At 43.5% G+C, this 25,776-nt stretch overlaps 1 protein-coding gene and 1 pseudogene across 2 annotated transcripts; both read left to right on the top strand.

Annotated features, from left to right (window-relative positions):
- Window positions 1–4,279: 4,279 nt before the first annotated feature.
- On the top strand, window positions 4,280–25,650 carry LETM2 (leucine zipper and EF-hand containing transmembrane protein 2). Of its 2 annotated transcripts, XM_032413390.1 has the most exons (11): window positions 4,663–5,016; window positions 5,843–5,923; window positions 7,198–7,651; window positions 8,273–8,416; window positions 12,633–12,770; window positions 13,421–13,621; window positions 14,721–14,840; window positions 18,280–18,393; window positions 20,343–20,435; window positions 20,753–20,854; window positions 21,577–25,650. In XM_032413390.1, exons 2-11 carry the CDS (start codon window positions 5,877–5,879, stop codon window positions 21,637–21,639), a joined length of 1,476 nt encoding a protein of 491 aa, XP_032269281.1. In that variant the 5' UTR covers window positions 4,663–5,016; window positions 5,843–5,876; the 3' UTR covers window positions 21,640–25,650. The 2 variants fall into 2 exon arrangements, with proteins under 2 accessions (XP_032269282.1, XP_032269281.1); XM_032413391.1 differs by lacking the exons at window positions 4,663–5,016; window positions 12,633–12,770; window positions 13,421–13,621; ... (3 more) ...; window positions 20,753–20,854; window positions 21,577–25,650 and adding an exon at window positions 4,280–4,486 and having other exon boundaries at window positions 7,198–8,296.
- On the top strand, window positions 6,876–6,988 carry LOC116638076 (annotated as a pseudogene).
- Window positions 25,651–25,776: the final 126 nt, after the last annotated feature.

The raw sequence follows: 25,776 nt of genomic DNA, 5'->3' as shown, positions 1-25,776 counted from the left end.
CCGCCGCCGCCGCCGCGCACAAAGCCCCCCCACCCGGCTCTCGGAGCGCCGCCGCCGCCGCCGCCAAATCCTCAGCCCCTCATTGGCCGCTGGCCGCGGCGCCTGCCGGGAAATGCAGTCCCGGGTTTGCGGCGCAGGGGGGCGAAAGGAGGAAGAGGGTAGTCGGCGGGGCGGAGAGGAGCGGCCCGAGAGAGTCTAGACAAGAAGTGAGACCGCAGGCGATAAAGGCAGAGACAGGAAGAAATGATACGAAGGAGGGTAAAAAAAAAAAAAACAAAACAAACAAAAAAAAAAAAACAGAAGACAGGTTAAAGGTTGGGCCTGTGAGGTAAAATTGCGTTCGTGCGTATTCTTTGAGACTTGTTCAATAACAGCACATATTAAACACCATATGGTACTCCTCAGAGTGACACTGCTGCACACTCCCTAGATGTTAGAAACAACCTACAAACGAGTGCCGGGTTAAGGTGACCGGGAAAGAGAAGAACAATTTGTGTGCCTCCTTGGGTGCCTTCTGTCCGACAGCTGTCAGAGTCAGAGCTTCCTATTTCACACGGGTCTGCGTCTGGAAACCGTGGCAGCAATTTCAGACCTGAGCCGTGGGGAACAGTCTCTCTTTCAGCCTCGGATGTGAGTCCCGGATGCCCCCCCGCCGACCCCCGTCCCGCCCCACGATCGCAAGCCGTGGCGGCATCTCAATCGCTGTGAGGAAGCGCTGACCTCCCTGGCAGCCACCGGGCCCCGCACGCCTTCTTCCTGCTCGCACTGCGGGCCCGGAGGCTTGTGGGTAAAGAGGAGGACGTCAGCGCCGACTGCGGCCCGGACCCCTAGGGACCCAGAGGGCTCGGTGCCCGTCACGTGCCTGGGCCCTCTGCTGCTCACTGCCAGACCTTCGCTTCTGGGAGGGCATCAGTCCTCGAGAGAACTCACGCAAGAATGAGCGGAGGAAACGGGAGTCAAAATTCTCTGTAACCCTCAAAGCCCTCCCCATGCTAGGAAATTTATGTTAAACAATAGAAGGTGTGTGACACAGTAAAGTCGTCTTGCCGGAGTGTACAAAATTTGGTGATATTTCCTGGGGCCTGGTGGTGATGACTTAGAACGTTGCGGCACAGAGACTTGAACGTACAAAGGAAATACAGGCAGCAGCAATCAGATGAGGAAACCTATACTCTGCGCTCTGTTCTGAGAATAATAAAGCTATGTCACTACTAGATGTTATACTCTGCACCGACATTATAGTTCTGGATCTGTTTGGCACGGCCACAAGAAATTTCTGATATCTTTATCTTTAAATACCATTTAAACAAGAAATTAAAAGATTCCTACCGATCAATCATTTTAATGACTACTAATTATGTTTCAGGTTTTTAAAAAACATAACCCTTTAATTATACTATAGATGATACTGAGAATTAAGCATTCTCATTACTGTTAATCATTAACTATTTTTTTCTTAAAGATTTATTTACTTATTTGACACAGAGAGAGAGCACTACAAGCAGAGGGAGAGGCAGAGAGAGAGGGAGAAGCAGGCCCCCTGCTGATCCTGGGATCATGACCTGAGGATCATGGGATCCTGAGATCATGGGATCATGACCTGAGCCGAAGGCAGATGCTTAAACAACTGAGCCACCCAGGCGCCCTATTCATTAACTATTTCTAAACATATGCTTATGTAGTACCTGTTTTGTGCAGTACCAAAAGTTAAAGGAATCAGTAAAAAGCACATTTTTGTTTTAAATGTCTTTTTAGAACACAGACCTCTTAAAGGGGGCCTCCTGAGCTTATTTCAGTTTGATTGTGTCTCCTGGAAAGAGGTTAAATTGGTCTTTTTTCCCCCTATGATCCTTTCTACCACCATCCTTCCTCTCCATCTTCCTGTATACTCCTTGCTTTGTTGATAAACTGTTGCCTTGACCAGACATCTGGATTATCCCCTTGAGGAGAATCTGGTAAATTGACCTCAGGGATTTTATTTTAATCTGTTTCTAGGCTGACAAGAGTTTAAAATTAAAGTTCTGTGAAGTAGATATATAATCTCTTCCTGCAAAACTTTAGAAAATATACTGTTAATAATATTTGCTCTTGAGCCATATCTAGGGAAATGGCCATTAAAATTAATAATTTACATTTTTAGCATCTAACATCTTCTGAGGTTCAGATAATGCTTTCTCTTCTCCATACAAAATGAGCAAACAGTTCATTAAGACAGCAATCTAACACAATTCCCAGGGCCAGAATTAAGGAGAAAGAAATTTTTTGTTTCTCTTCCGAAGATCATATCCAAAAACTCCTTACATGATAAATCACTTAAATCCTGAAAGTCAAAAAATTGCCAGGCCTGACAGCAGAAGGCAAACATTGCTTTGAACAAAGGGATTTCAATAGGAAGGTTCTTAACCCTTCCCTTTTTAGAATAGGATTGCTGACATATGACTGTAGTAGAAAATCTAGTTCATCTTTCCAATACTGAGCTTGGAATCATTCATCTGGTTTATGAATACTTAATGATTTTACTGTGCCTGTTTGTGAGTGAATACAATGCATGAATAAGAATATTTCCTGGTATAAAATGTCTCCCAGGGAACTGAAAGGAATATTTTTCATCTTTATGATCTTTTCCAGAAAAGTACATGTTCATGTTAGTACAGTGATTAATTTATAGAATTAATGTGAAAATTGTAACTATCTGGACTTTTAGAGCTCAAAATTTGCCATCGGGAATTTTCAGGAAAGGAAAGGGAAAGAGACCAAAGCTTTGTAGATTTAGTTAATTCTAGTAAACATAGAACATGAAGTGAAACCTTTATGTAGAAACTCGGGCATAGGGCATGCACAAAGGGCCCTCTAGTGGCCAAACTGAAAAGTTCTGCCTATTTAACATGGTTGATCCATTTGGCTATTAGCTGAAAAATGCTTTGTGGATTAAAAGCAGTCTACATTAAAAACAACAAAACAAAACAAAACAAACCTGAAATTAAATACCCGCCATCTTTCATTCTTATAAATGTGCAGCCTAGATGAGAGAGGTCTCTGGTCAACTCACATGTTAAGAGAAGTACTCTCCCTGTGAAAGCGATTCCTTGTTGTCTGGTGTTAGCCCAAGTAGAGCCACTAAAAATTTTGTTTTCCTTCTAGAGCCAGATGAAATGGATGGGTAGAGATAACAGGAGAGCGAGAACATTTCTGAATCTTTCACTTTTCCAAGATGGCTCAGTTACCCAACCTAGGAACTGAAGTGCCCCAAACCTGCAGTGCCTACCTACGTCACTGCATAGTTACTATAATATACATCTTAAGTGTTGATATTTCTCCACAAACTACCGATCATAAACAATACCTGTTAAGAGAGCATTTATAAAGCAAATTACTTTAGTGGAATTCAGATTTCCATATGAAGATTTCACAGCATTCCACTCTTAGGCCCCGGAGAAAGGAAAGGGATGTTTTCCTAACCATTCCCGCCCTTTCTGCCACTCCCTCTCCGCAGAGCTCTCCGCGCCATCCCAACCCCGGCAGTTGTTGATTTGGGGGGGGGGGTACATCAAAGTGATGTAATTCGTGACTTTAAGATGGTTACCATGGCGACTATCAGGCATATTACGCTATCGGTAGGGTAAAAGGTTCTTTAATCTAGCCTTCAATGAGGATTTTCGGGGAGGTTAGCCCACAGCCCAGAGAGTGTAGACAGGCGGAAAGACGTCACTCTTGCCCCCTCCCGCAGCACAGACTCTGCTTAAACTAAACCCAATAGAGAGGTCATTTCGCCGGTGGGAACCGGACCTTGGCTGCCTCCAGGGCTGCCACAGCAAAGGACGTCCTCCCTCCCCATAATCTGAGAGCTCATTGGTGAGTGGTGTCGTCACTCAGAGTGACGTAACGGGTTAGGAAAGAGGTGGACCATAGAGACTTGGCCTGCGGCCCTTCTAGCTGGGGAGCTGGGGGAGGGGGTTTTGGGAAGGAACTGGAGGATTGAGGCAGCCGTTCCGGGGAGCCGGCTCGAGGAGGTAGGGGTGGGCGGGCCAAGTCCTCAGGCTGTTATTTGGTGGACCTTGCCTGCCCTTTTTTTCCTCCGGAGCCCGCTCTCTCCGCATCCTGGTCTTCCCATCAGCGCCCAGGTTTCCCGACAGCTTCCAGTTCCCCACCGCACTTGCCTCAGCCCTTGACCTCGTGCCCCTGCCCGCCCCCCAACTTTGGAGTTCAACCTCCATTTCCCCTCCTTCTGTGCTCCGCTTCCTCCTTTATCTTCCGTACCCTGCGCCCGGCTTCTCCTTGTCTTCCTTCCATAAACCTGGATCGCCAACAAGGTTGTCGTCCCCGTGCCTGCACCATCCCCGCACCCAAACACAAAGAACCGCCCCCCAATCCCCAGACCCCGGTACCGCAAACACAGTCCACCAGACACACTACGTGCACAAAAGCCGCCGGCTGCGGAAGCCGACGGCGCGTTTTGCCCCTGTGTCGTCAAGGGCCAGAAGCAAAGGTAACCCGGGGAGCCTGGGGCCCCGGCGTGTGGGCGTGGGCGGCGCGAAGGCGCAGGCGGGGCTCCCGGCCGTCCCCGCCTAGGAAGTGGTTCCCCGCAGCTTCGGGCGGGAGTGCCCAGGGGCCAGAGAGCAGGTTAACCGCCCGATCGGGTGTGGCATGCCTCCGGCAGGAGACCACCCGCCCTTAGCCTGGGTTTAGATGTTCCGAAGGATTCTTTGAACTCCTGTTCAAAATGTCAGCTCTGTGGTTGAGGTTTCCGTACAGGAGAGCACCCTGGTCTACGCCTTTTCCAGCTGCAAGAAAGTAGTGTTGACGTTAAGAGATACTACCAAAACACCTTGCTGCCCTTGGCTGGAAAAGGCCACAGGAGACGCTAAGAGATACTACCAAAACACCTTGCTGCCCTTGGCTGGAAAGGACCACAGGATGGAGAAAGGTTTTGATAAAGCTTGTTTAAAGGTAGCTCAGTTTGATCTCTTTGGAGAATCACCAGTACAGGAAACCGATTTACCTGCACTTGCATTATTAGTAGGTACCACGTGTATCTTCACTGCTCCATAAATGTGGTTAGTGAGTACTTTTTTTTTTTTTTTTAGGTAGGCTCTGTGCCCAACGTGGGGCTTGAACTCATGACCCTGAGATCAAAGAATCCAATGCTCTAGTGACTGAGCCAGCTAGGTGCCCCTACTTTCAATCTTCAAAGTTTGGGGCAACTTGGCCAAGTATGGGGAAAAAGCTAACTGAAACAAATCCAGGGTATTTTATTCTAACTGTATTTTTAGGCTACAAAGAAGTATGTATTGCTTAGCTTCTTAAATACCTGGCAACCATTCAAGTAGGTTGCTAGGTGTTATTGACCAGAAATAAAAAAGTCTTTGAAGACCATATAACCGTCATGAGCACCATGATGTTAGAGATCATTTCTACTTGTTGGGATCTCAAAGTACCATTCTCAAATCCAAGCTGAGAAAACATTCATGATTGTTGGAAATGATCTTGAGAGAGGTTTTACACCTTGAATAGAATATGGAAATTTTCTACCCTTGCAACAGTAAACACTGAAATCCTGGTATCTTTATAATTGGTGTGTCTTTAAAATACTAAATTGTTGGGGCGCCTGGGTGGCTCAGCCGGTTAAGCGGCTGCCTTCGGCTCAGGTCATGATCCCAGGGTCCTGGGATCGAGCCCCGCATCGGGCTCCCTGCTCAGCGGGGAGCCTGCTTCTCCCTCTCCCTCTGCCTGTCTCTCTGCCTACTTGTTCTCTCTCTCTCTCTCTGTCAGATAAATAAATAAAATCTTTAAAAAAAAAAAAAAATTTAAAATACTAAATTGTTTACTTAATCCTTCTGTCTAGGTTCCCTTGTTGACTAGTTGAGACAAATATAAGTATGGCCTTCTACAGTTATAAAACAGTCTTAGCTATTGCCCGAACAAGGTAAGCTGTGGAATCCCCTCTTCCCCTGCAATATTTATATGAACTTTCTTCTAGAAAAAGATGTATGTAAAAGGATAGGCTTGTTCCACAACAAATGAAAGCTTTGTTGGCTTTAACTATACTGGTTTTTAGGAAGCTGACATTTTATTGTATTTAAACTTACCCCAAATTTTCTATATGCCTTAGAACTCAGGCTGAGTAATTTTTAGATGTATGGCACAGGGAAGAGAGAAGATGTAATGGTTTCAAGGTGACCCTCTGTAACTAATGAATGTTACATGGGGCCCTTAGATAGAAAAATGAGTAAAATGGCTGGCAAACAAGCCAGTCCTAGGACATATACCTGCCCTCGTAGGGTCTGTTATCACTTATTTATTCCAAAGAATATTCACTGAGAACTTACTATGGGCCAGATCCATTGTACATTTTCCCTTTTGGCCCTTCAAAAAGTGCTTTATCTTGGTGTGCTTCAAAAACAGTCTGAAAGAATGGAAAAGCCCTCTCTTTGCCAGAAGAAATGTCTTTGCCAGGAACTTTCTTTGCCTAGATGGGTCTTATTTTTATTTTCAAACAATCTCATGTGCTAATTTAACTGAAGATTTTGAGCTGTTGCAAAACTAGAAGGTAGAGATCCCTGGCTGGGGTGCCCAATTCTAATTCTTATTCCTAACATTCTTGAGGAATTGTAGGTGAAGGACATTTGGGCCCTAAATGCGTCTCATTTGAGGGAGTCCATGGGCACCACACAGACAAATCAGTATTATGTGTTTGGTTAATTCCCACAGAGGCCATGAAGTGTTTTCTTCAAGCAATATTCCTACTGTCAGCAGAGTAACCAAAGATGCAAGCGTTCCACCTGTTTTATGATAGTAAAGATAACACTTTCAAACACAACCCCTGGTGGAAAAATGTTTGCTGTTAGATTTTTAAATTAATAGTTGCAGACATTCGTGCTTGCGTCAGCAGAGCTTTTACTAAAGTTGGAACAATACAGAGAAGATTATTAGCATGGCCCCTGCGCAGGAATAGTTGTAGAGTTTCTAACTTGTAACATAGCAATTATTTTTAGGAATTAACTTATTAATATTTCTCATAGAGTCTATCATTCAACCATAAAGCACACTGTTCTTCAACTGGGGTAAAAAGTTATATTTCATTTGTTTATAAATATCATCTGCTTTTAAAATATTATAAATATTAAAATATTTATTTCTTTAGTTTTTAAGTTTGTAACAGTATGTGCTCAACTAAGAGGATGTTGCTCTTTATTCCAGATTCCCTAGCTATTTTGTCCATCCTACCAGCTCTTCTTATTCCCCATCATTTGCATTTCTTCACTTGCCAGATTCCCATTTAAATAAAACATACATGAAGAACTGTGTAAGCAAGAAGTACTCCTATCCTAATCAGTCAGGCAATAAAGTACTTCACTTACAAACTAGAATAATACAAAAGCTACACACGTCAACTTGCTGGTTACAAGAGGTCCCTGGTAAACCTCAGCTGGAGCAAACCCCGAAAAAGCCCCAGGTGACAAGTCCTCAGCCCACAAAAGGACCTGGCATGAAGATTAAGGAAGAAAAGCGATCTTATAGACAAAGAATTATGGAGGAACTTAAATATTATTACAATGGATTCTACTTGCTATGGATTGACACCAAAGTTGCTGCCAGAATGGTTTGGAGGCTGTTGCATGGGCAGGTGCTGACCAGACGAGAGAGACGAAGGGTAGGCAAGGATCATATTTGAGAAAGAAAATGTAAAGTGAAAATGAACTATATGGCAACCAAGTTTTAAACTCACCTGAAAATTCATCCTAAAAATCCCAAAGTAGGAATAGTAACTGATGGTGAGAACCAGAGTTTCTTATTTGTCTGAAACGGACTTACTGTACAATTTTAGGCAAGATCTTGAGATTGCATATTTGCCTATAAAATGGTTATAATTGTGTTTTCTAATCTCCCCAAGGAATTGAGAAGCTTCAAGTTTGATCTGTGGACCCGCAATAGAAACTACTGTTAATATATTAAGTATATGCATTTGAAAAATCAGTCTTTAACAGACACTATGCTATTAAAGTACAGACCCCTGACATGGATGAAAGCTAACAATAGATGATGTCAGCAGTATGTTTTGATTGTCATAGATTTCCTTGAAGGTATCCCATAGATGTTACTTCAGAGCGATGGTAAAGAGGAAAACCCTACCTTTCCATTTTATACAAAGCTGCAGAAAATCCTTCTAGGGTTTTTAACACTTTAAGGACCAAGGCAGGCTTTTTTGGTTTCATATTTTTGTTTGGGGCGTGTCCTAAAATAATGAATACTGCATATGCATTTAATTCTTTAGCTCTTGAGGACTTGTGCTGATTTCTTCCGCCTGGTTCCATTTATGGTGTTCATAATTGTACCCTTCATGGAATTCTTATTACCGGCATTTCTGAAATTCTTCCCAGAGATGTTGCCATCAACTTTTGAAAGTGAATCCAAAAAGGTATGTAGGATTTTTTAACTTAAAAAAAAAATTAATGGACTCTATTCGTTAGTTTTTAAGTTTATAGAAAAATTGAGCAGAAAGTATAGAGGGTCCCCAGATACTCCCCCCATTTTCCCTATTATTAATGTCTTGCATTTGTGTGATCTATTTGTTGCAGTTGAATAACCAATATCGAGATATTATTAGTTAAATCTCATACTTTACATTAGACTCCACTCTTTGTGTTGTACTGTTCTATGGGTTTTGAAAAATGCATAATGTCATGGTATCTACCATCACACCATCATACAGAATAGTTTCACTGCCCTAAAAATGCCCTGTGCATCATCTGTTGTTCCTCCTACCTCCCCCAACCAGTGGCAACCACTGTCTCCATAGATCTGCCTTTTCCAGAATGTCATATAGTTGGAATCATACAGTGTGTAGTCCTTTCATGGATCATTTCTTTTCTATCACTGCATAATATTTCATTGTATGGATGTGTCACAGGTTGTTTATTCACCTGTTGAAGGGTATTGTGGTTGACTCCAGTTTTTGGCAATTATGAATAAAGCTGCTATAAAGATCTGTGTGCAGGTTTTTTTTTATGATCGTAAGCTTTCAACTCATTTGGAGTCCTAAATACATAGGAAAGCAATTACTGGATCGTATGGTAAGACTATGTTTAGTTTTGTAAAAAATAACTGTCTTCCGAAGTCTCTGTACCATTTTTCATTCCCACCAGCAATGGGAGTTCCTATAGCTCTGTATCTTCATCAGCATTCAGTATTGTCAGTGCTTTGAATATCAGCCATTCTTATAGGTGTGAAGTGATATCTCATTGTTATTTTAGTTTGCAATTCTCTGATGATGTATGATATTGAGCATCTTTTCATATGTTTATTCGCCACCTGTAGATCTTCTTTGGGGATGTATCTGTTTTTTGCCCACTTTTTAATGGAGTTGTTCATTTTCTAATTGTTAGGAGTTCTTAGTATATTTGGATACAAGTCCTTTAGCAGATATGTGTCTTGCAAATATTTTCTCCCAGCCTGTGGCTTGTCCATTCTCTTAACTGTCTTTCACAGAGCTAATGTTTTTTATTTTAATCAAATACAAGTTATCAGTTGTTTTTGTTGTACTTTGTACAACAAAATTGTACTTTTGGAGTTGTATCTAACAACTCACTGCCAAGTTCAAAGTCACCTAGGTTTTCTCCTATATTTTCTTTTTTTTTAATTTTAAGTAGGCTCCACACCCAACATGTGGTTTGAACTCACGACCCTGAGAGCAAGAGTCCCATGCTCTACTGACTGAGCCAGCCAGGCACCCCTCCTACATTTTCTTCTAGAAGTTTTATAGTTCTGAGCTTCAAATTTAAGTCTATGATCCATTTTGAGTGAATTTTGGTGAGAGGTGGAACATCAGGGTTAATATTCATTTTTTTCTTTTTTGCATGTGGATACCCAAGTTTCCCTAGCATCATTTGTTGAAAAAACGATCCCCATTTCCATTGAATTTTAACTTGTTTTTAACCATTAAAAAATAAAGAAAACAAAAATCAACTGTTATTGCAGTGACTAGTTGAACAGTGGGCATGATTTAGCCAGACAGACCCTTTCGTGCTTGAGAGTAGTCCTGGAGAAGAGGGGTCCTCACTGGATGGTCACTGTGAAGGTGACGGGCTGGGAAAATTAAGGTGGCCCCTTTGTTCTTTCCATTCTGTGCCACTCCACTGGACAGAGGTCTGAAGGCACGAACACGTGATGGGAGGACGAACAGGACAACTCTTAAATCAGACTGGGAAATGTTTCCTAGAAGAGATAACTATGCAACCAAGACTAGAAGAGTGGTAGAATTTTGCCACAGCATTTGAAAGGCTTTCTGGATAGGAAGAGTAGCACTTAAAATGGCTTACTTATGTGAAAGAGTATCACATAATCTGAGACACTGAGCGCTTCTTTGTGGTTGGAGCGGGGAATACAAGGGGATCAATTGTGGAAGATGAGACAAAAGTGATGTGTTGGGGTCAGGTTGGAAAGTGTCTACCACCCTAAGGAATTTAGACTTTGCCTTTGACCATGGTGAATAATGGAACGTAAATTTAAGCAGAGGGTGGGTAACACGGTTAGATCTGTATTTTAGAAAAAAATGATATTGCTGGCTGGCTAAAAGGATTGACGAGGGCAGAGCCAAAGGAGGGAAATCGGCTGGCATGCTCTTACAGTAGCACAGGAGAGAGAGGATTAAATTATGAAAGTGGCATTAGGAATAAAAATTTGAAGATACATTAGAGACACATGTAAGGGGTAGAATCAAATTGCAATATTTGACTGGCAGTGGTTTAGTTTACTTACATTTAAGGTAATCAGGACCTAGAATTAATACCATGGGATTCCAAGGAATGTGTTCGTGAATGCAGGAAGATGGGGGGAATAAAGGAAGTGATTTATCTAAAGATTCCTCTTTCCTCAACGCTGCTCATTCCCCAGATATAATACATACACACCATGGCCACAGTTTTAGAAAATACGTTCTCTCTCTTTCTTTTCCATGGACTAAAACAAATGAGAAAATGAGAGAGAGAGAGGTGGTGGTGGAGGGGAGGAGGTTGTGGGAGGCAGAGTGGGAGGAAGCGGGACTTTGTATTTACGTCAGATCAGAGCACCCATGCATTTCTCTTTAGTAGTACTTATCTATTATACTTTAATTTGTGGAATTACTGGATTATCATTAGTCACTAATGTTTGTCTTTCCTGTTAGACCAGAAGTCCCATGAGGGCAGGAATTCTTATCTGTTTTTGCTCATTTTATCCCCAACACCTAGTACAAGGTAGATGCTCAATAAATAAATGAATAGATGGATGGATATGGATGTAGGAAATGGATGACTAAGTGGGTTCTAATGATGGTATTGCCATTGCCGTTGTGTGATTTTTTTGGTTGAGTCTTTTTAAGATTTTTCTAAAAATTCATGATTGCTATGATTGACTAATCATTAGAATCTCTTGGGCAACTTAAAAAAAATATAGAGAATCCCATTCCTCTCCATCCCCCTGAGTCCTGACCATGGTTATTATTTTTTTAAAGATTTATTTATCTATTTTAGAGAGAGAGAGAGCAAGCAAGCGCGTGAGCCGGAGGGGCAGACGGAGAGGGAGAGAGAATCCCAGGCAGACTCTGCACAGCACATGGGGCCTGATGCAGGGCTCAATTTCATGACCATGAGATCACGACCTGAGCCGAAACCAAGAGTTGGATGCTTAACTGACTGTGCCACCCAGGCGCCCTTGACTGTGGTTATTTTGAAAATGCTACCACACTGCATTTCTGATAATAAATGAGGATTTAGAAGTACTCGTTAACATCATGTCTCAAGAGTATACATTTAGGGGCGCCTGGGTGGCTCAGTTGGTTAAGCGACTGCCTTCGGCTCAGGTCATGATCCTGGAGTCCCGGGATCGAGTCCCACATCGGGCTCCCTGCTCAGCGGGGAGTCTGCTTCTCCCTCTGACCCTCCCCCCTCTCATGTACACTCTCTCTCTCATTCTCGCTCTCTCAAATAAATCTTTAAAAAAAAAAAAAAAAGAGTATACATTTAGCCAGCACCTTGCTGGCTCAGTCGGTAGAGCATGCAACTCCTGATCTCCGGGCTGTGAGTTCAAGCCCCACCTTGGGAGTAGAGATTGCTTAAAAAAAAAAAAATGTACAGTTAATTCTCTTTTGTGTAGTGCTTTGTTCGTATCTGTTATAACACTTAAGTCGGTGTATTATAATTAATTGTATCTGTTTTGTACTGAAGCTATATGCGACTCTAGCATAGAGTTAATGTCCTAGTTTTCTTTGCTTGTGGCCCACACAAAATCTGGGACCACTCTGGGACCAGGGGCTGGCTCAACTAGCAGCCTAGATGGTTTATACCAGGCTAAGAGATAGTATCTCATTCTAAATAATGACAAAGCTTCCACTGAGGGGATATTTTGGATCTATCAAATAATTATGGTCATTGTATTAGTAAGAAATAAAAGGTAAAATTAAGGAGTCAAGTTGCAAATAGAGGCTACTTTTTATTTGTTCTGGTTTTCACAAAACCCATTTAACTAGGTCTGAAAATAATATTAACATGCAAAATAGGGATGAACAATAACAAGGTGACAATTCTTTTCCTCTCATCTTTATCTATGAAGTTGTAATCATGAAGGATTGATTAACTTTCTCCTCTTCTATTATTAAGGAGGAAAAACAGAAAAAGAAAATGGCTGCAAAGTTGGAACTAGCAAAATTTCTTCAAGAAACGATTACAGAAATGGCAAGGAGGAACAGGGCCAAGCTGGGAGACGCCTCCGTACAGTTCTCCTCCTATGTCAAACAGGTGTCAGTCTCTCGTGTAACACACCGAACAACTGCCAGGCTGGCCGTTATATGAAAAATTCATGTCACCGTGGATCTTCCAAATTGTTCACAGTCTCTGACTTCGCGAATATCTGAGTTAGACACATACAATGTTGCAAACATTTATAGTAGTGTGGGGAAAAACCTACCTTAAAGCAGTCATGTACTGAAGACGTTAATAACTTTTTGGAAAGAACTGTAGATTTAGAGCCAAACTTTTGAACTACTCCTGATTTTTCAGTTGACTCAGGCTGACTTGGACAGACTTCTTTATGCCTCTTGGTAGCACAGGGCCCATTTCCAGACATAAGATAGAGTCTATGAATATGCTTTGATATGTCCTTCACATGGTCTACAGGGAAAGTTGAACTAAGAAATACATTTTATAATTTTTTAAAAAGATTTATTTATTTATTTTAGAGAGGGAGAGAGTGTAAGTGAGTGGGAGGGAGGGGCAGAGGGAGAGGGAGAGAGAATCTCAAGCAGACTCCCCTCTGAGCTCAGAGCCCAAAGTGGGGCTCCATCCCTCCACCCATGAGATCATGACCTGAGCCGAATGCTCAACTGACTAAGCCACCGCCGGAGCCCTATGAAATACATTTTAATTAACATCTTTGTCCCACTGCCTAGGTCCAGACAGGCCACAAGCCCAGCACAAAGGAGATAGTTCGCTTTTCCAAACTATTTGAAGATCAGCTAACCTTGGAGCACCTAGATCGACCTCAGCTGGTTGCCCTCTGCAAGCTTCTAGAGTTGCAGTCCTTTGGAACCAACAATTTGCTCCGCTTTCAACTTCTGATGAAACTAAAGTCTATAAAAGCAGATGATGAAGTAAGAGCTGAACTGTAGCCACGGGGAATTAGCAAGGCTTGGGAGATCCCTTAGGGTGGCTTTGTGATAAAGTGTAGTATCTTCTCCTAGATCTGCTCGTGGATGGGTTCTGCAAACCATTGAGTGGTTTAAACAATCATTACCATGACAATCTGAACCCAGATTACTCATTTTAGGAGTTGTTTGTCGTACTCTGACGCATTTTCTGGAGAATGCCCTCATAAGCAGTTAGTGATTTAGTAATCTACATCAGTTAGGACCCACTAGGAAGGAACAGCCCCCCAGGAGGTTCCTGAGTCTTCCATTGCTAAGGACAGTGCTCTACTCTCACACCTCAGCTCCCCTTCCTCAGAGCTGGTGCCAAAGTAAATATTCTGCTGGGTGAGTTGGCCTGATAAGGAGGGGTGGCAAGGTGTAATGCAGGGAGGGAGAGCCGAGCCTAGACATCTGATGGAGGAAAGGCATCATAACTACTAATTAGACTCCTTAAAAAATGGAAAGAATGTTTCTTGAATCAGAATCAGCTGCTTTAGAGCATTCTGCCTGAGGGAGCAGGATTCCCGGAACTGAGAAAGCACGATCCCTGTGGCCTCATTTAGATTTCAGCTGTTGCTTTCAGAATTTTGGAATAAACAATACTGGTCCCAGAAGTACCCTAGTTTTGGGTCACACCAAGCAGAAGCCATGTTATGTATCGAGTGAGTTTTGTGGACCAGAGTTAGGGCCATTCCCGGGTGGAGGTAGGGGGATGGTAGGGGAAGAGCGATCCTGGGACATCCAGCAAATGGTACCCTGCAAGCGTCTCAAGTGGAATATTTTCTAATGAATCCTGAAGCTGCCATGAAGGGGAAATGCACGTCAAGAGGGGAGAGGATGACTCTGGTGACAAAGTGTTGGGGAGGAATTACGTGACTACTTCTGATATTATTAATACCGGTTGGCAGGATTCCCCTCATTTTCAGCTGCTGCCCCTTTAGTCAGCGAGAGGACAATCCGATGTGAAAGCATCAGATTTGGTGTTGCCCCTGGTTTGTTGGAATGTAGGATTCAGTAAAATTGGAACCAAGAGATCCAATGCCATTTCTTACGTTGCTTTCAGGTAATTGCCAGAGAAGGGGTGAGTGCTTTGAGCGTGTCAGAACTGCAAGCCGCCTGCAGGGCCCGGGGGATGAGATCCCTGGGTCTCACTGAGGAACAACTGAGACAGCAGCTCACAGAGGCAAGTTGCAGCTCTCCTGGGCCCTTTTCGCTAGAGCTCTGTCCCCTGCGATTTGTAGACCTCACTGTGATTTCTACTTTTCAGGCGAGCCGTCCCACCTAATTTGCCTTCTTTAATTGAGCAGTGGGACGCTGAAGAAGCTAGATTTATTTTTGATGGAGACAGGGTACTCTATTAGTTTTCTTTCTTTTTTAAGTTTAAATTTCACTTACTTGACATACACTGCAATATTGGTTTCTGGCATAGAATTTAGTGATTTATCACTTACGTACAACACCCAGTGCCCTCCTCATACCCATCACCCATCTAGCCCATCCCCCCTCCCACCTCCCTCCATCAACCCTCAGTTTGTTCTCTATCCTTAAGAGTCCCTTATGGTTTGTTTCCCTCTCTTTCTCCCCCTTCCCGTATGTTCATCTGTTTTCTTTGTTAAATTCCACATATGAGTGAGATCATAGGGTATTTGTCTTTCTCTGACTGACTTATTTCACTTAGTGTAATACACTCTAGCTCCATCCATGTCATTGCAAATGGCAAGATTGCATTCCTTTTGATGGCTGAGTAATATTCCATTGTGTATATATATACCACATCTTCTTTATCCATTCATCAGTTGATGGACATCTGGGCTCTTTCCATAATTTCGTTATTATTGATAATGCTGCTATAAACATCAGGGTGCATGTACCCCTTCGAATCTATTGCTGCTTAAACAATGACAACAAACTTAGCGGTTTATTAGCTTACATGTTCTGTCAGAAGTGCAGGCTGTGTTTTATCTGGAGGCTCTGGGGGAAGTCTCCATTTCCAGGCTCATTCAGTTTGTTGGCTGAGTTTAGTTTCTTGCAGCTGTAGGACTGAGGTCCCATTTCCTCACTGGCTGTCAGCCCCAGGCTCCTCAGCCCTGCAGGCCCCCTGCATTCCTCACCTCTAGGCCCCGTCCATCTGCAAAGCTAGCAAAGGAGAGCTTCTCAACACGAGGCCCCCCAAAGGCTTCACATCTCAGACTTCCCCTTTTTGACCTCTTGCTCCAGATTTAAAGGCTTCACGTGATTAGGTGAGACCTACTCAGATAACTTCCTGCTTTCAGATTTACTGACTCGCGACCCTAATTATTTCTGCAAAATCCCTCACGGCAGCACCTAGATTCATGTCTCAATAACTGGGAGAAGGTGTGGGTACACTAGGGACTAGGAATCTTGGGACCACCTTAGAATTTTGCATACTCCAGGTATTTTAAGGGCCCCAGACAAAATCTCAAATCCAAGGCCTGTCGTGTATGAATCCATCTGGAGGTCTGAACCTTGCCCTGAGGGCTCAGCTGGGACTACTTTCCAATTAGTACCCCAAGCCAATGTAAAGTGTTAGCTTTGGCAACAGATGTTTAATATTTTCCCACTGACAACATATTTTAACTAAGAGCATCAATGTTTTCTTTTTTTTTCAAGATTTATTTTAGAGAGAGAACATGTGCACACATGAGTTGGGGGAGGGGCAGGGGGAGAGAATCTTTTTTTTTTTTTTTAATTTTATTATGTTATGTTAGTCACCATACAAGAGGGGGAGAGAATCTTAAGCAGACTCCCCGCTGAACATGGAGCTAGATGTGGGGCTCAAGGCGGAGCTCCCACCTTGATCCCACAACCCATGAGATCATGATCCGAGCCAAAGCCAAGAGTCGGACGCTTGACCGACGGAGTCACAGGCACCCCAGAGCATCAGTGTTTTCAAACAAGCAGTAACTCCTATTAAAATTCTCATTCTTGCAACTGTAAGAAATGCTATAAAGTATACACAAATTATTTTGGAATAGGAGCCACTGTTGTGACTTTGAAACCATGTCAGGTAGCTATTTCCTTTTACCTGTTGGACCTGCTTTGGCTGGAAGATGAACATATTGTAGAGAAAGGTTCTTAAAATCATTTATTTCTTGAACATAGAGCATTAAGTGGGTTCATACTGTCCAATAGCTTTCTTGAAAGAGTGTATCATTTTTCCCACCAAGGAGTGAGGATACTAATCCAGCCATATGATATTCAACACTGTGTATTATCCAGAAATTCCTGTGTTAGGATACAGGCAGGCATTTCATAGAAAGGAAACTCTAAGATGATAATCGTATGAAACATCTTAACTTCATAATAAGATAAATTAAAACTATGAGATATCACATTCACCTGTTACATTGGCAAAGATCAGTTTGATAACACACTGTGTTGTTGAGGGTTGGGGAGAGGGGCACTCATGCATTGCTGATAAAAACCTCCATGGAATCATTCAAAATTTAAAAATGCATTCACTTTGACCTAGAAATTTCACTTGTGCAATATGACATATCTATAAGATTATCCATTGCAGGGGCACCTGGGTGGCTCAGTCGTTAAGCGTCTGCCTTTGGCTCAGGTCATGATCCCGGGATCCTGGGATCGAGTTCCGCATCGGGCTCCCTGCTCTGCGGGAAGCCTGCTTCTCCCTCTCCCACTCCCCCTGCTTGTGTTCCCTCTCTCGCTGTGTCTCTCTCTGTCAAATAAATAAATAAAATCTTAAAAAAAAAAAAAAAGATTATCCATTGCAGCACCATTTATAATAGCAAAAGATTGGAAACAGCCTAAAGTTCATAAATAGGAGAATAATCAAATTATGGCCTTTCCGTGCAACAGTGGAATCCTTTACAGACGGTTAAAAAGGAAGCAGCTCTACAGCTACGGGTATGAATCAATGTCCAGGACATTTCAGTGAAGAAAAGCAAAGGACAGAACAGTGTGTATAGATCGCCCTTTATGTGAAGATAAGAAACATACAAGTGTGTGTTCGTATGTGCACAGGATATCTCTGAAGATTATATAAGGAACTGGTAAAAGTGGTTGCTTCTAGGGAGGGAAACAGGGTAGTTAAAGGATAGGAGTAGAAGGCAGGCTTATTGTTATTGATTATATTTTATTTACTTCTTGAATTTTGTCTCTTGTCCTGTATCTATCTATCTATCTATCTATCTACCTATCTATCTACCTATCTATCATCTATGTATATATCTATGTATTTATTTTTTTTAAAAGGTTGGCCAGTTTGATACTTGAAAATTATACTCATTCTCATTTTAATGTTTCTTTCTTTGGTTATGAGTGAGTCTTATTCTTTCCCCTTATCTGCTCTGTGTCTAAGAGAAGATACTTAGCTCCTTTGATCCACAGTCGGTTTGAGAGGTGACTGGAACGCTCCCCCTCCAACTCAGAGGATCCCACTGTCACGAGGGGGGATGCAGACTACAGCCACTGGTGCTGAAGCCAGGAGACTAGTGTTCCCATCCTTGTCCTGCTGCTGGTTCCCAGCACGTGCCTGGGGAAGCTGTGAAACCAGGGAAGCAGTCGGTGACGGTGGGTCATGTCCAGTTCTAACATGCTGGGGTTCTGTCCTGTTTTATTCTCCTTCAATTCTCCAGTGGCAGGACCTCCACCTGAAGGAGAACGTCCCTCCTTCTCTGTTGCTTCTGTCACGAACCTTCTACCTGATAGATGTGAAGCCAAAGCCGATTGAGATACCACTAAGCGGGGAGGTGAGTGCCCGGGATCTGGATTTCCTTAACTGGGGCCTCTCCACAAATGTCTTATTTCCTCTTGCAGTTAAGGTAGACATTTCTTTTGGAATATCTTTTGGCATTTGGTCCAGTGGGCTTTAAAATCTTTAAAAAATTCCATAAAAAAATTAAAATTGCTAAAACTAACTCTAGCTATAGGGCTCTTACTGTCTTTGTTCTAGCTCGATTTAGGAATCCAGTTTATTCTTTCTCCTTAACTATCTAGTCTTCATTAGCAGACTCTTGCTCTTCTGAAACTGAATGGTTCCTCTTCTTTCGTGTCTATTTCATTTGTCCAGATTCCTATTAATTTTGAAGCAGTGAAAGGCCAATCTAGAATATAAACTTTTTGTCTTCCTTCCACTCATTTCCTTAATCATTTTTTGTTGCCTTTAATTCAACAGCTTTTTTTTTCCCCCCTCCTGGCACTTTACCAAAAAACTCAGGATTAGCCCAATCACTAGAGCATCTTGCTCTGGTCAGAAGGGGCCTCTCACTTCTCTACTTTGTGGCTTCATGTCTAAGTCAGAATCTGTATGAGTGAGAAAGGAGAGACCATTGTGGAAGATGCTGCACATGTGGTTTAGTAGATGAAACTAAGTTCTCTGAAGTGGGGACCCATCATTTTTAATTTAGTTATGCTAGTGATTCCTTGGACAAGCCAAGGGAAATGATATGAAGTCCAGCATGACAAATGTACTCCAGGGAACACCCTTGTGCTTTGCCTTTCCATATTTCCAGAGACTAATCAGATTTGGGCTTTGTCTGGGAAGGATTTGAGGGAGAGTGGGAGCAATTTTGGAACCCAGACCATCTTCTAAAAGGCAGCCTACCTGGTTCTTACTCTATCTTTGGTCTTTAAGACAGACCAAATTTGTCATTCTTAGACTGCTCTCAGGAGCAAGGAAATCTTGGAATAGCACAATATCTCAGAGCTAATTTTGTGTTCTCAGAATTATTCTAGAGGGGCATAAACACTTTAGCCAGATGTTGCTTTTTGGAATGTTTGAGAAAGACCTAGAAATTAAGGACAAAATGACAAGCTCCTAGGCATTTTATTGGTTGTTTTTTTTTTTTAAACCACATTTTTAAACTTCTGTTTTCCATATATACAAAATGAGAATAAGTAGCATGCTAGGTTCAGTAAAGAGTTTAGAGACATGAAGTTAAATATACTTTAATTTTGGATATATGTAGCTCTTTTCCCTCCCAAGTACACAAAGCAATTACTTATTTCCAAAGAGCAGTGACATATTTACTTTTTAAATCTAATTATAATTCTTGAAGATAGGTGAGCTAGCTATTCTCAAAATACCATGTCTTCCATTTTCCTCATGTTGCAGGAGCTTCTATTAAGCAGCACCTACCATTTTAACAAATTAGAAAAACTTATCATTTATTATTAGACACAAAAATGATAAAGATGTCAATTTTGAGTAAGTTATATCAATGCTGTTAGAAGCTGATGAGTAATTGAGAAAAGGCAACCTTCTTTTGTCAGACTGAAAACAGGACTAGAATTGGCAAATCAGGAGCTTGTTGATGGCTGAGGACTTTTTTTTTTTAATTTATTTTTTAAGTAATCTCTACACCCAACACTGGACTCGAACTCACAACCCTGAGACCAAGAGTTGCATGCTCCACCGACTGAGCTAGCCAAGCGCCCAGACCGAGGAGTTTTAATACTAGAATCTCATTAGAGTGCAACTTTTGTATGTAGGGAGCTCAAAACTCCAAGATAAATAATACTAAGGTGTTCCTTCGGGGACATATTTCATACGTTCTCCTATAGGGCATAGTTGGAAGAAGTTAGGGATTTAGTGAGTGGAAAGCAAGTTGTGCTAGAAAGCATTAACTACTGTAAAAATGCTTTCGAGTTTCAGGAATAGCAGAAAGCTGATGTTCTTATAAAATACTTCTCTTCCTAGTCTCCAAAACCAGATATTCCTGTGGAATCACCTACTTCTCCTGAATCTAAAGAGACGCTGGTGGATTTAGCACCTTCACTGAAGGGAACTAAGGTTAGACTATTACTTTTCATTTGATTAATTAGGTTTAAAAATGAAAATAAGTTAATTTATGAATTTTATCTCTCTTAGTGAAACTGAATTTCAATACAATGGTGTTCTTTAATCAGGACTATTTATTGTACTATCAGATCTGTTTCTTAAAAAGGTCAACATTTGGCTCTATGTAATTAGGTTCCAGATTTAGCCTCTTGAACCTGTGCGGGAAGATGTGGTTGTTTCACGCTCCTGGTGGTCACGGCAGTGTGACTATAGATCTAATACCCATTTTGTTTAAATCAGTAACCCAACTCTCAGTTCTGCTGTTCAAGGATGAAGAATTTATACAGCTGCCGCCCGTTCCCTCGTCCCCCACAACACCATCAACGCCTATCCCATTACCTAAAGGACCCATCCCTTCTGCTAAAGAAGCTGTAAGTATCTGAAAAAAGAACACATTTTGTCTCTAGTTATTTTTAAGGGCAGTGAGAATCTAGAGTTGTTACTATTGCAAAACACCTCATGCTTCTTCCTGTTATCCAAACAGGAAGTTGTAGGCTGAACTTTCGTCGTTTTATAACCACTACATTTTAAAAACTCAATTATCCAAAAGCAAAAACCACCCCCCCCAAAAAAAACCCCCAACTTATCAACCAATGCAGTTGTGGGTGAGGCCTAAACATGTGAAGTCTAGAAGCTAATTACAATATAGGCAGATTCTTATTTTCTTTTGTGCCAGATGGAAATAGTCCCCATATGTTGTGTATTTCACACAGGCTTCAAATGTCAGGAAATACTAGCAGGAAAGCAATTTAAATCTTAGGAGAAATGTATGTAAATAAGAAATTACTTATCTATCTGCTTTTCCCGTTTGGATGAAAGAATTTGGGGTGGGGGGGTCATGGGAGAGTTCGACCAGCTCTACTGGCCCCCGAGGGCCGAGGAAGAGAGCCGGCCAACACGCAGACGCCCTGGGGTGGACACCCAGGGTCCTTGCTGGCAGGTCGTCTTAATTTTTATTATCGAGGTGAGTTGCATACTTGGATTTGACTTTGTGGTCTGTCATTATTTGATTAAGAAAATAGAAAAGGGACTCCTGAGGAGCTTCCACATCTCACTGCGGGCAATGCCTAAAGTCCTTACGTTTTGTACCCAGACGCTCCAGGCCAAATCACAAAAGACAACGCAGAACAGCAAGGCGAGTTCAAAAGGAGCATAAGGAGCAGCGGAGGATGAAGCTCACTGTCGTCAGCTCCTGCCCGCAGTGGTGGCATCCATACAGGACCGCCCAGCTGAGACGCTCTGTGTCTGGTTTAAGCAGAGGATCAGCCATGTCGTCCTTGGGGTAGGCCTTTGAGGCCTTGTACCCGTTCCAGATGATGTCAGCAGTGAGACCAAGTTCAGACCATTTAGAAATATAATTGCAAAGCCAACTTCCTCTGTACCATGATGTCATCCCACTAAACTGTGTGTAAAGCCCCCTCCCCATGTTATTTTTGAACAGCTTCGTATTCCTGTGCATGTCCTTTAAGGGAGGAATTTTTTTTTTTTTCTTTTCATAATGGAATCAGCCTGGCACCTTAGATTCCTTGAGTAAGGACTTGGAAACTCCAAAACCGTTGTGAGACCACCTAACTTTTTCAGGGATCCATCAGTGGGAATAGTGCCCTGGAAGCAAAGCACCTTAATGGGATGGAATGGAGGTACTCCCCAGTAAGGCCTTTCTGGATCTGAAGAAGAAAAAGCTTTGTGAAGAAAACGGGGAGCTCGGCAGACTGGCGATCAGCAAGGCCTGGCTGGTGCTTGGCTGTTGGGAGGCCCCCCCCTTGGGACCTGCGGGGGCTGCAGGATCTGGGAGGCTGCCACTACTCCGGGACGCGCGGCTTTCGTTAGCCACCATTTTTCCAGGAAACATAATTAAGGGTTTAAGACTTAACCATTTGTCTGTGCTGGGTGTATGTTTTCCTGGTCTGTTTGTCTTTCACAAACAAGACCATTTGTTAGTCATCGGGGTGGTTAAAGTCTGATATAATCCCTTTTGCGACCAAGTAACGAGTATTATGTTCAGATCCTTATGTTCGGTGTTTTCAGGATGGTCAGTCCTGAGAAAACTTAACATAATACATTGCCATGCAGCTGACCAACAGCTCTCTTCCCTCGGGCAGTGCTTAGAAAGTAGATATTTTGGCTTGTGGGTGATGAAATTGGTCTTCTCTGCTCGCTGTAAATTGAAAGCAGTTAGAGCGGAGTCATTTAAGCCAAGTGCAACCCCAGTCTTCCTCTCCGGGGTCACCCAAGGGAGGACTGTCGTTGGCACTTCCCAGCAAGGATCTGTACTTGACAATGTTTTTTAGGCCTCCTCTCCACCTTGAGGAAAAGCCCGACCGTGGCCTGCTAACGAACTCCAGTTCCTCGAGAATGATGAATCCCTACTATGCAGCGTTCGGTGGATCTCGCCATTGGCCTAGCAAGGTGATTCACAATAAATTCTCCCATTTTTAAAACGATGGGTGTTTATTTTAATTAGCTCACATTTCAAGTGTTGAATGTGGGCAAGGGCTTAGCTGCTTAACTTGTTCAATCCTGTTTTAGCTGAATGATTCATAAGTACTACTGGGCTGTTCTACAGTTCTTTCTGGCTTTCCCTACAAGGCGGAGTGGGAATGCTTAGGGCAAGGGGCCCCTGGTCACTTCTGGCCCCAGCTGGCCCTCACCCACTTTTTTCTAGGCATCTGAGACACTGGACATACCCTTCTTCCCATTCTTAGGACAGTAGCTCAGAGAAGTCTAGGATGTTTCTTTGGTCTCATCACCTAGAGCTCTTGGCTGTTGGGCTCTGTAGGATTGTTACATCTAGGCCCGCGCTGAAACCGAGCTAGTGGTGTTCTGGTAAACGGTTAACAACCGACTCTGGTTGGGGGACAGGAAGTGCCCTGATTGGTAGCATTTGACTTCAGGCTGCCAACAGGAGGTCACTGAAGAGTCAGGAAGAGGTGTGCACCATCAGCTCCAGCACACCACGGACCCTAGCCCTCCGTGAGTAACAAGAGACGAGGCGATCGTTGGCAGCGTGTCCATTAAATGTCACTTTTACACTCCAACACAAACATCTGGGAGGCGGTGTCGTATACGTGGCCCTGAACGCTCTTAGGTGCCGGGCTGGAGAGAACTTGCCCCGGACTGACTCTTCCTGAACAGCTGGGTTCTTGCTGACCTTCCGTGTCCCCGGCTCTCCCCAGCGGAGCAGTGGGGTGGGGGCTAGGCCAGCTTGCTACAGAGCTTTCTCCTGCCTTGCAGATGCCTAGGCCCTCCCTGTGCCAACTGCTCATCTCCTCACTGGGTGTGGTTTTAGGCAGCTTCTAAAATCTGGCCTCGGTGGTGATGTCAGATTTGGCCTGCATCTCACACATAAGTTTTGCTACAACACGGAGGTGTTGGTGGCGCTTGGCATTTATGGACCCCACGCCTGTGCCACGTCTAATTCTGTACTTGTCATTACAATACCAGTCACGTTGGTGACATCAAATAAATACACTGTAACGCTAAAGCCTAGGCTAAAGATTTCCCAGTCACCACCAGTTAGTTCACAGTAGGTGAGGCCAGACTTAATGGAGCTCCGGAGATTGGCGCATCATCCCCGCCCCCGCCGACGTTGACGGAGACCTTGGCCTGCTGTCGCCCCCCAGTGGCGGCTGACAGGCACAGCGGCTTCACTGTCATGGAGACCGATTTCTTGCTTCGTCTGAGGTTCAATCTTTCTTACTTGAGGATCAATACAGTACATTAGTGGTGCCAAGGGACTGATGATCCCCAGTCTATGGCAATTAGAAAAAGGTGGAAAGGCAGTATTGATTAATGGTGTGATGATCCCAGGCCCTAATCTTTTAACCCTCCGAAACCAGACAGATTCAGTGCCTTGACAGCACGACATCTTCATTAGATAAACTGGATTCCTTTCCTCAGGAGACCCAATCTGGTTATCTAAGTAAAACGGCCATTTCATTTTCCCTCAGGTCAATTTTACTATCTTTTATTTGACAGCCAGCTCAGTCTCTGGGGAAATTTGTGGGCGATTGGAGTAGTAACAGCAAGGACATCACGGTTATGGTAACAGTGCCTTGTAGTTCTCCAGCACCTTTCCCGAAGGCATGTTAAAAGCCCCTTATAGATCCTCCATCCACTCACACAACATTGCTTCAAGGGAGGGCTGAGGCGGAAGTGATCATCAGTATTTTACAAGGAAAGACACCACTCTACGGTCTCAAATCAAATGATTTTAAGAGCAGAAATTCATTTCCTGGCTCTGTTCACCAAATTACGCCTTCTTTAAACACAAACACAAACTGTAATATGTTGACAGACGCATATTTACAGACAGACACAAGGATAAGAGAGAAGTTTACAACAGCGGCCAACACTGCAACTGCCCCCCAAATAGCTAGCTCAGAAAGGAAACTTAAAGCAGCAATCCCGTTTGCCCTGCAGAAATGAAAGCGAATCCGACTTTCTTCTGTATTTCGCAGTAATCCCGCAAAGAGTAAGCTTTTGGGGGGGGCGGAGTACTCGCAATTTCAGGGCTGAGGTTCTGAGGAGGAGGGATCCACGTGTTGAGTGCAGTGATCACCAGCAGGTGGCAGAGAAAGAAAATTTCCAAGCAGCCAAACACCAAACATTCAGAGAATTTTTCCCCTTTCCTGGGGGATGGGGTGGAGTTTGTCCTGGAAGAACTATAGGAAGCCAAGATCTGCGATAGTTCTAGCACATGAAGTCTGGTCACAGACACAGGAAGAATGGTGGGGTGGGGTGGGGGGGTGGGAGAAGCATGACCAGAATAAGCTGGGAGACATGAAGCAAGGGGCCCGAATGTCAAACTGATCTTAGGTGACAAGTTTTCCTTCACATAGAAGTACAGACAAAACCGCACCCACATGAAGGGGGAGATGCGTATCTGGGTTTGAGTTTCTGCAGGCCCTGGGTCCCGTAATCCGTAGCTTTCCTCTTAAATTCCTCTAGCTCTACCCCTTGGCTATTCCCAGGTAGGCCCCCAGCCCCCCTTCTGACCCTCCCACCCCACCCAACCCCACCAGTTTCCGCTGAGGAAACAATCTGTGGTTGAGGGTGGCGGGGCCTTGGCTCGGGGCCCAGAGCCTCGGGTGCACTGAGGTTCCTGCCCACCACACACAGTCATCTCTTCCTGCCTTTCCAAAAAGCATCGGAGCGGTAGGAGGTTTGTCCCGGAGGAGGTCCCGGTGCAGGACCTGAGGGGGAGCAGTTGCGAGGGAAGTGCAGGCAGCTGGGGCGCCCTCAGGACAGACACAGCCCCAGGGCCCACGAGGCTCACTCCTTTCCAGCTGAC

This window comes from Phoca vitulina, unplaced genomic scaffold, assembly GCF_004348235.1.
Source record: "Phoca vitulina isolate PV1807 unplaced genomic scaffold, GSC_HSeal_1.0 scaffold15, whole genome shotgun sequence".
In the NCBI taxonomy this organism is placed as follows: domain Eukaryota; kingdom Metazoa; phylum Chordata; class Mammalia; order Carnivora; family Phocidae; genus Phoca; species Phoca vitulina.
The sequence above is the reverse complement of the archived record's forward strand: the minus strand, read 5'-3'. Positions and strand labels throughout refer to the sequence as shown.

What these genes read in the sequence shown, in the direction of transcription:
- LETM2 (XM_032413390.1), top strand. Translation starts at nt 5,877, where the DNA reads ATGGCCTTCTACAGTTATAAAACAGTCTTAGCTATTGCCCGAACAAG. An exon ending in CCAGACGAGAGAGACGAAGG is followed by an intron (nt 7,652 to 8,272) that starts GTAGGCAAGGAT and finishes TTAATTCTTTAG; the next exon opens with CTCTTGAGGACTTGTGCTGA. An exon ending in TGAGACAGCAGCTCACAGAG is followed by an intron (nt 14,841 to 18,279) that starts GCAAGTTGCAGC and finishes TCAATTCTCCAG; the next exon opens with TGGCAGGACCTCCACCTGAA.